The sequence below is a fragment of the Dromaius novaehollandiae genome, chromosome 1 (assembly GCF_036370855.1).
Source record: "Dromaius novaehollandiae isolate bDroNov1 chromosome 1, bDroNov1.hap1, whole genome shotgun sequence".
Classification (NCBI taxonomy): domain Eukaryota; kingdom Metazoa; phylum Chordata; class Aves; order Casuariiformes; family Dromaiidae; genus Dromaius; species Dromaius novaehollandiae.
Genome location: NC_088098.1, coordinates 86,023,373 through 86,032,898, shown reverse-complemented (window position 1 = coordinate 86,032,898; position 9,526 = coordinate 86,023,373). Strand labels below are relative to the sequence as shown.

Below are 9,526 nucleotides of genomic sequence, written 5' to 3'. Positions count from 1 at the left end.
AGCCAAACCCTTAACCTTCTCCAACGCCAAAGCCTGAGCCAAACCCTGAGCCTTCTCCAAGGCCAAACCCTGAGCCTTCTCCAAGGCCAAACCCTGAGCCAAAGCCTGAGCCTTCTCCAACGCCAAACCCTGAGCCTTCTCCAACGCCAAAGCCTGAGCCTTCTCCAATGCCAAACCCTGACCGAAACCCTGAGCCTTCTCCAACGCCAAACCCTGAGCCTTCTCCAACGCCAAAGCCTGAGCCAAAGCCTGAGCATGCTCCAACGCCAAAGCCTGAGCCAAACCCTGAGCCTTCTCCAACACCAAACCCTGAGCCTTCTCCAACGCCAAACCCTGAGCCAAACCGTGAGCCTTCTCCAACGCCAAATCCTGAGCCAAACCCTGAGCCTTCTCCAACGCCAAACCCTGAGCCAAAGCCTGAGCCTTCTCCAACGCCAAACCCTGAGCCTTCTCCAATGCCAAACCCTGACCGAAACCCTGAGCCTTCTCCAACGCCAAACCCTGAGCCTTCTCCAACGCCAAAGCCTGAGCCTTCTCCAACGCCAAAGCCTGAGCCAAAGCCTAAGCCTTCTCCAGGGCCAAACCCTGAGCCATCTTCAACGGCAAACCCTGCGCCAAACCCTGAGCCTTCTCCAACGCCAAACCCTGAGCCAAGCCCTGAGCCTTCTCCAACGCCAAACCCTGAGCCAAAGCCTGAGCCTTCTCCAACGCCAAACCCTGAGCCAAACCCTGAGCCTTCTCCAACGCCAAACCCTGAGCCTTCTCCAACGCCAAACCCTGAGCCAAAGCCTGAGCCTTCTCCAAGGCCAAACCCTGAGCCTTCTCCAACGCCAAAGCCTGAGCCAAACCCTGAGCCTTCTCCAACGCCAAACCCTGAGCCTTCTCCAACGCCAAAGACTGAGCCAAAGCCTGAGCCTTCTCCAAGGCCAAACCCTGAGCCTTCTCCAATGCCAAAGCCTGAGCCAAAGCCTGAGCCTTCTCCGACGCCAAAGCCTGAGCCTTCTCCAACGCCAAACCCTGAGCCAAACCCTGAGCCTTCTCCAACGCCAAACCCTGAGCCTTCTCCAACGCCAAACCCTGAGCCTTCTCCAAAGCCAAAGCCTGACCGAAACCCTGAGCCTTCTCCAATGCCAAACCCTGAGCCTTCTCCAACGCCAAAGCCTGAGCCAAACCCTGAGCCTTCTCCAACGCCAAACCCTGAGGCAAACCCTGAGCCTTCTCCAACACCAAACCCTGAGCCTTCTCCAACGCCAAAGCCTGAGCCAAACCCTGAGCCTTCTCCAACGCCAAATCCTGAGCCAAACTCTGAGCCTTCTGCAACGCCAAAACCTGAGCCAAACCCTGAGCCTTCTCCAACGCCAAAGCCTGATCCAAAGCTTGAACCTTCCCAAGGCCAAACCCTGAGCCAAACCCTGAGCCTTCTCCAACGCCAAAGCCTGAGCTAAAGGCTGAGCCTTCTCCAACGCCAAAGCCTGAGCCAAACCCTGAGCCTTCTCCAACGCCAAAGCCTGAGCCAAACCCTGAGCCTTCTCCAACGCCAAGCCCTGAGCCAAACCCTGAGCCTTCTCCAACGCCAAACCCTGAGCCTTCTCCAACGCCAACGCCTGAGCCAAAGCCTGAGCCTTCTCCAACGCCAAACCCTGAGCCTTCTCCAACGCCAAACCCTGAGCCAAACCCTGAGCCTTCTCCAACGCCAAACCCTAAGCCAAACCCTGAGCCTTCTCCATTGCCAAAGCCTGAGCCAAACCCTGAGCCTTCTCCATCGCCAGGCCCTGAGCCTTCTACAATGCCAAACCCTGAGCAAAACCCTGAGCCTTCTCCAACGCCAAAGCCTGAGCCTTCTACAACGCCAAAGCCTGAGCAAAACCCTGAGCATGCTCCAACGCCAAACCCAGAGCCTTCTCCAATGCCAAAGCCTGAGCCTTCTCCAACGCCAAAGCCTGAGCCAAACCCTGAGCATGCTCCAACGCCAAACCCTGAGCCTTCTCCAATGCCAAAGCCTGAGCCTTCTCCAACGCCAAAGCCTGAGCCAAACCCTGAGCCTTCTCCAACGCCAAACCCTGAGCCTTCTCCAACGCCAAAGCCTGAGCCAAACCCTGAGCCTTCTCCAATGCCAAAGCCTGAGCCAAACCCTGAGCCTTCTCCAACGGCAAACCCTGAGCCAAACCCTGAGCCTTCTCCAACGCCAAACCCTGAGCCAAACCCTGAGCCTTCTCCAACGCCAAACCCTGAGCCAAACCCTGAGCATGCTCCAACGCCAAACCCTGAGCCTTCTCCAAGGCCAAACCCTGAGCCTTCTCCAACGCCAAAGCCTGAGCCAAAGCCTGAGCCTTCTCCAACGCCAAACCCTGAGCCAAACCCTGAGCCATCTTCAACGCCAAAGCCTGAGCCAAACCCTGAGCCTTCTCCAACGCCAAACCCTGAGCCTTCTCCAATGCCAAAGCCTGAGCCAAACCCTGAGCCTTCTCCAACGCCACACCCTGAGCCTTCTCCAACGCCAAACCCTGAGCCAAACCCTGAGCCTTCTCCAACGCCAAACCCTGAGCCAAACCCTGAGCCTTCTCCAACGCCAAACCCTGAGCCAAACCCTGAGCCTTCTCCAACGCCAAACCCTGAGCCTTCTCCAACGTCAAACCCTGAGCCAAACCCTGAGCCTTCTCCAACGCCAAACCATGAGCCTTCTCCAACGCCAAACCCTGAGCCAAACCCTGAGCCTTCTCCAAGGCCAAACCCTGAGCCTTCTCCAACGCCAAACCCTGAGCCAAACCCTGAGCCTTCTCCAACGCCAAACCCTGAGCCTTCTCCAACGCCAAAGCCTGAGCCAAACCCTGAGCCTTCTCCAACGCCAAAGCCTGAGCCAAACCCTGAGCCTTCTCCAACACCAAACCCTGAGCCTTCTCCAACGCCAAATCCTGAGCCAAACCGTGAGCCTTCTCCAACGCCAAACCCTGAGCCAAACCCTGAGCCTTCTCCAACGCCAAACCCTGAGCCAAACCCTGAGCCTTCTCCAACGCCAAACCCTGAGCCTTCTCCAATGCCAAACCCTGACCGAAACCCTGAGCCTTCTCCAACGCCAAACCCTGAGCCTTCTCCAACGCCAAAGCCTGAGCCTTCTCCAACACCAAAGCCTGAGCCAAAGCCTGAGCCTTCTCCAGGGCCAAACCCTGAGCCATCTTCAACGGCAAACCCTGAGCCAAACCCTGAGCCTTCTCCAACGCCAAACCCTGAGTTAAAGGCTGAGCCTTCTCCAACGCCAAAGCCTGAGCCACACCCGGAGCCTTCTCCAACGCCAAACCCTGAGCCAAAGCCTGAGCCTTCTCCAACGCCAAACCCTGAGCCTTCTCCAACGCCAAACCCTGAGCCAAAGCCTGAGCCTTCTCCAAGGCCAAACCCTGAGCCTTCTCCAACGCCAAACCCTGAGCCAAACCTTGAGCCTTCTCCAACGCCAAACCCTGAGCCTTCTCCAACGCCAAAGCCTGAGCCAAAGCCTGAGCCTTCTCCAAGGCCAAACCCTGAGCCTTCTCCAATGCCAAAGCCTGAGCCAAACCCTGAGCCTTCTCCAACGCCAAAGCCTGAGCCTTCTCCAACGCCAAACCCTGAGCCAAAGCCTGAGCCTTCTCCAACGCCAAACCCTGAGCCTTCTCCAATGCCAAAGCCTGACCGAAACCCTGAGCCTTCTCCAATGCCAAACCCTGAGCCTTCTCCAACGCCAAAGCCTGAGCCAAACCCTGAGCCTTCTCCAACGCCAAAGCCTGAGCCAAACCCTGAGCCTTCTCCAACGCCAAACCCTGAGCCTTCTCCAACGCCAAAGCCTGAGCCAAACCCTGAGCCTTCTCCAACGCCAAATCCTGAGCCAAACTCTGAGCCTTCTGCAACGCCAAAACCTGAGCCAAACCCTGAGCCTTCTCCAACGCCAAAGCCTGATCCAAAGCTTGAACCTTCCCAAGGCCAAACCCTGAGCCAGACCCTGAGCCTTCTCCAACGCCAAAGCCTGAGCTAAAGGCTGAGCCTTCTCCAACGCCAAAGCCTGAGCCAAACCCTGAGCCTTCTCCAACACCAAAGCCTGAGCCAAACCCTGAGCCTTCTCCAACGCCAAACCCTGAGCTAAAGGCTGAGCCTTCTCCAACGCCAAAGCCTGAGCCAAACCCTGAGCCTTCTCCAACACCAAAGCCTGAGCCAAACCCTGAGCCTTCTCCAACGCCAAACCCTGAGCCTTCTCCAACGCCAACGCCTGAGCCAAAGCCTGAGCCTTCTCCAACGCCAAACCCTGAGCCTTCTCCAACGCCAAACCCTGAGCCAAACCCTGAGCCTTCTCCAACGCCAAACCCTGAGCCAGACCCTGAGCCTTCTCCATTGCCAAAGCCTGAGCCAAACCCTGAGCCTTCTCCATCGCCAGGCCCTGAGCCTTCTACAATGCCAAACCCTGAGCAAAACCCTGAGCCTTCTCCAACGCCAAAGCCTGAGCCTTCTACAACGCCAAAGCCTGAGCCAAACCCTGAGCATGCTCCAACGCCAAACCCAGAGCCTTCTCCAATGCCAAAGCCTGAGCCTTCTCCAACGCCAAAGCCTGAGCCAAACCCTGAGCCTTCTCCAAGGCCAAACCCTGAGCCTTCTCCAACGCCAAACCCTGAGCCAAACCCTGAGCCTTCTCCAATGCCAAAGCCTGAGCCAAACCCTGAGCCTTCTCCAACGCCAAACCCTGAGCCAAACCCTGAGCATGCTCCAACGCCAAACCCTGAGCCAAAGCCTGAGCCTTCTCCAAAGCCCAACCCTGACCAAACCCTGAGCCTTCTCCAACGCCAAACCCTGAGCCAAACCCTGAGCATGCTCCAACGCCAAACCCTGAGCCTTCTCCAAAGCCAAACCCTGAGCCTTCTCCAACGCCAAAGCCTGAGCCAAACCCTGAGCCTTCTCCAAGGCCAAACCCTGAGCCTTCTCCAACGGCAAACCCTGAGCCAAAGCCTGAGCCTTCTCCAAGGCCAAACCCTGAGCCTTCTCCAACGCCAAACCCTGAGCCAAACCCTGAGCCTTCTCCAACGCCAAACCCTGAGCCAAAGCCTGAGCCTTCTCCAACGCCAAACCCTGAGCCTTCTCCAATGCCAAACCCTGAGCCTTCTCCAACGCCAAACCCTGAGCCAAACCCTGAACCTTCTCCAACGCCAAACGCTGAGCCAAACCCTGAGCCTTCTCCATTACCAAAGCCTGAGCCAAACCCTGAGCCTTCTCCAACGCCAAACCCTGAGCCTTCTCCAACGCCAAAGCCTGAGCCAAACCCTGAGCCTTCTCCAACGCCAAACCATGAGCCTTCTCCAACGCCAAACCCTGAGCCAAAGCCTGAGCCTTCTCCAAGGCCAAACCCTGAGCCTTCTCCAACGCCAAACCCTGAGCCAAACCCTGAGCCTTCTCCAACGCCAAACCCTGAGCCAAACCCTGAGCCTTCTCCAACACCAAGCCCTGAGCCTGCTCCAACGGCAAACCCTGAGCCAAACACTGAGCCTTCTCCAACGCCAAACCCTGAGCCTTCTCCAACGCCAAAGCCTGAGCCAAAGCCTGAGCCTTCTCCAACGCCAAACCCTGAGCCAAAGCCTGAGCCTTCTCCAACGCCAAACCCTGAGCCAAACCCTGAGCCTTCTTCAACGCCAAACCCTGAGCCAAACCCTGAGCCTTCTCCATTGCCAAAGCCTGAGCCAAACCCTGAGCCTTCTCCAACGCCAAACCCTGAGCCTTCTCCAACGCCAAACCCTGAGCCAAACCCTGAGCCTTCTCCAACGCCAAACCCTGAGCCAAACCCTGAGCCTTCTCCAACACCAAACCCTGAGCCTTCTCCAACGCCAAAGCCTGAGCCAAACCCTGAGCCTTCTCCAACGCCAAATCCTGAGCCAAACCCTGAGCCTTCTGCAACGCCAAATCCTGAGCCAAACCCTGAGCCTTCTGCAACGCCAAACCCTGAGCCAAACCCTGAGCCTTCTCCAACGCCAAAGCCTGATCCAAAGCTTGAACCTTCCCAAGGCCAAACCCTGAGCCAAACCCTGAGCCTTCTCCAACGCCAAACCCTGAGCTAAAGGCTGAGCCTTCTCCAACGCCAAAGCCTGAGCCAAACCCGGAGCCTTCTCCAACGCCAAACCCTGAGCCAAACCCTGAGCCTTCTCCAACGCCAAACCCTGAGCCTTCTCCAACGCCAGACCCTGAGCCTTCTCCAACGCCAACGCCTGAGCCAAAGCCTGAGCCTTCTCCAACGCCAAACCCTGAGCCTTCTCCAACGCCAAACCCTGAGCCAAACCCTGAGCCTTCTCCAACGCCAAACCCTGAGCCTTCTCCAACGTCAAACCCCGAGCCTTCTCCAACGCCAACGCCTGAGCCAAAGCCTGAGCCTTCTCCAACGCCAAACCCTGAGCCTTCTCCAACGCCAAACCCTGAGCCGTCTCCAACGCCAAACCCTGAGCCAAACCCTGAGCCTTCTCCAGCGCCAAATCCTCAGCCAAACCCTGAGCCTTCTCCAACGCCAAAGCCTGAGCCTTCTCCAACGCCAAACCCTGAGCCTTCTCCAACGCCAAACCCTGAGCCAAACCCTGAGCCTTCTCCAACGCCAAAGCCTGAGCCAAACCCTGAGCCTTCTCCAACGCCAAACCCTGAGCCTTCTCCAACGCCAAACCCTGAGCCAAACCCTGAGCCTTCTCCAAGGCCAAACCCTGAGCCTTCTCCAACGCCAAAGCCTGAGCCAAACCCTGAGCCTTCTCCAACGCCAAACCCTGAGCCTTCTCCAACGGCAGACCCTGAGCCTTCTCCAACGCCAACGCCTGAGCCAAACCCTGAGCCTTCTCCAACGCCAAACCCTGAGCCTTCTCCAACGGCAAACCCTGAGCCAAACCCTGAGCCTTCTCCAACGCCAAACCCTGAGCCTTCTCCAACGTCAAACCCCGAGCCTTCTCCAACACCAACGCCTGAGCCAAAGCCTGAGCCTTCTCCAACGCCAAACCCTGAGCCTTCTCCAACGCCAAAGCCTGAGCCAAACCCTGAGCCTTCTCCAACGCCAAACCCTCAGCCAAACCCTGAGCCTTCTCCAACGCCAAAGCCTGAGCCTTCTCCAATGCCAAACCCCGAGCCTTCTCCAACGCCAAATCCTGAGCCAAACCCTGAGCCTTCTCCAACGCCAAAGCCTGAGCCAAACCCTGAGCCTTCTCCAACGCCAAACCCTCAGCCAAACCCTGAGCCTTCTCCAACGCCAAAGCCTGAGCCTTCTCCAATGCCAAACCCCGAGCCTTCTCCAACGCCAAATCCTGAGCCAAACCCTGAGCCTTCTCCAACGCCAAACCCTGAGGCAAACCCTGAGCCTTCTCCAACGCCAAACCCTGAGCCAAAGCCTGAGCCTTCTCCAACGCCAAACCCTGAGCCAAACCCTGAGCCTTCTCCAACGCCAAACCCTGAGCCAAACCCTGAGCCTTCTCCAACACCAAGCCCTGAGCCTGCTCCAACGGCAAACCCTGAGCCAAACCCTGAGCCTTCTCCAACGCCAAACCCTGAGGCAAACCCTGAGCCTTCTCCAACGCCAAACCCTGAGCCTTCTCCAACGCCAAACCCTGAGCCAAACCCTGAGCCTTCTCCAAGGCCAAACCCTGAGCCATCTTCAACGCCAAAGCCTGAGCCAAACCCTGAGCCTTCTCCAACGCCAAACCCTGAGCCTTCTCCAATGCCAAAGCCTGAGCCAAACCCTGAGCCTTCTCCGACGCCAAACCCTGAGCCTTCTCCAACGCCAAACCCTGAGCCTTCTCCATTGCCAAAGCCTGAGCCAAACCCTGAGCCTTCTCCAACGCCAAACCCTGAGCCAAACCCTGAGCCTTCTCCAACGCCAAACCCTGAGCCTTCTCCAACGCCAAACCCTGAGCCAAACCATGAGCCTTCTCCAACGCCAAACCCTGAGCCAAACCCTGAGCCTTCTCCAAGGCCAAAGCCTGAGCCTTCTCCAACGCCAAACCCTGAGCCAAACCCTGAGCCTTCTCCAACGCCAAACCCTGAGCCAAACCCTGAGCCTTCTCCAACACCAAGCCCTGAGCCTGCTGCAACGGCAAACCCTGAGCCAAACCCTGAGCCTTCTCCAACGCCAAACCCTGAGCCTTCTCCAACGCCAAACCCTGAGCCAAAGCCTGAGCCTTCTCAAACACCAAACCCTGAGCCAAAGCCTGAGCCTTCTCAAACACCAAACCCTGAGCCAAAGCCTGAGCCTTCTCCAACGCCAAACCCTGAGCCAAACCCTGAGCCTTCTTCAACGCCAAACCCTGAGCCAAACCCTGAGCCTTCTCCATTGCCAAAGCCTGAGCCAAACCCTGAGCCTTCTCCAATGCCAAACCCTGAGCCTTCTCCAACGCCAAACCCTGAGCCTTCTCCAACGCCAAACCCTGAGCCAAACCCTGAGCCTTCTCCAACGCCAAACCCTGAGCCAAACCCTGAGCCTTCTCCAACACCAAACCCTGAGCCTTCTCCAACGCCAAAGCCTGAGCCAAACCCTGAGCCTTCTCCAACGCCAAATCCTGAGCCAAACCCTGAGCCTTCTGCAACGCCAAATCCTGAGCCAAACCCTGAGCCTTCTGCAACGCCAAAACCTGAGCCAAACCCTGAGCCTTCTCCAACGCCAAAGCCTGATCCAAAGCTTGAACCTTCCCAAGGCCAAACCCTGAGCCAAACCCTGAGCCTTCTCCAACGCCAAACCCTGAGCTAAAGGCTGAGCCTTCTCCAACGCCAAAGCCTGAGCCAAACCCGGAGCCTTCTCCAACGCCAAAGCCTGAGCCAAACCCGGAGCCTTCTCCAACGCCAAAGCCTGAGCCAAACCCGGAGCCTTCTCCAACGCCAAAGCCTGAGCCTTCTCCAACGGCAGACCCTGAGCCTTCTCCAACGCCAACGCCTGAGCCAAACCCTGAGCCTTCTCCAACGCCAAACCCTGAGCCTTCTCCAACGGCAAACCCTGAGCCAAACCCTGAGCCTTCTCCAACGCCAAACCCTGAGCCTTCTCCAACGTCAAACCCCGAGCCTTCTCCAACGCCAACGCCTGAGCCAAAGCCTGAGCCTTCTCCAACGCCAAACCCTGAGCCTTCTCCAACGCCAAAGCCTGAGCCAAACCCTGAGCCTTCTCCAACGCCAAACCCTCAGCCAAACCCTGAGCCTTCTCCAACGCCAAAGCCTGAGCCTTCTCCAATGCCAAACCCCGAGCCTTCTCCAACGCCAAACCCTGAGCCAAACCCTGAGCCTTCTTCAACGCCAAACCCTGAGCCAAACCCTGAGCCTTCTCCATTGCCAAAGCCTGAGCCAAACCCTGAGCCTTCTCCAACGCCAAACCCTGAGCCTTCTCCAACGCCAAACCCTGAGCCAAACCCTGAGCCTTCTCCAACGCCAAACCCTGAGCCAAACCCTGAGCCTTCTCCAACACCAAACCCTGAGCCTTCTCCAACGCCAAAGCCTGAGCCAAACCCTGAGCCTTCTCCAACGCCAAATCCTGAGCCAAACCCTGAGCCTTCTGCAACGCCAAATCCTGAGC

At 57.6% G+C, this 9,526-nt stretch overlaps 1 protein-coding gene across 1 annotated transcript; it reads left to right on the top strand.

Annotated features, from left to right (window-relative positions):
- Positions 1 to 1,984: 1,984 nt before the first annotated feature.
- Positions 1,985 to 4,032, top strand: LOC135328869 (uncharacterized; the record flags this gene model as incomplete). Its single annotated transcript, XM_064515073.1, has 2 exons — positions 1,985 to 3,024; positions 3,948 to 4,032. Coding segments are annotated over 2 exons (1,125 nt in total), but the record flags the coding sequence as incomplete, so codon positions are not given.
- Between the last annotated feature and the right edge of the window lie 5,494 nt (positions 4,033 to 9,526).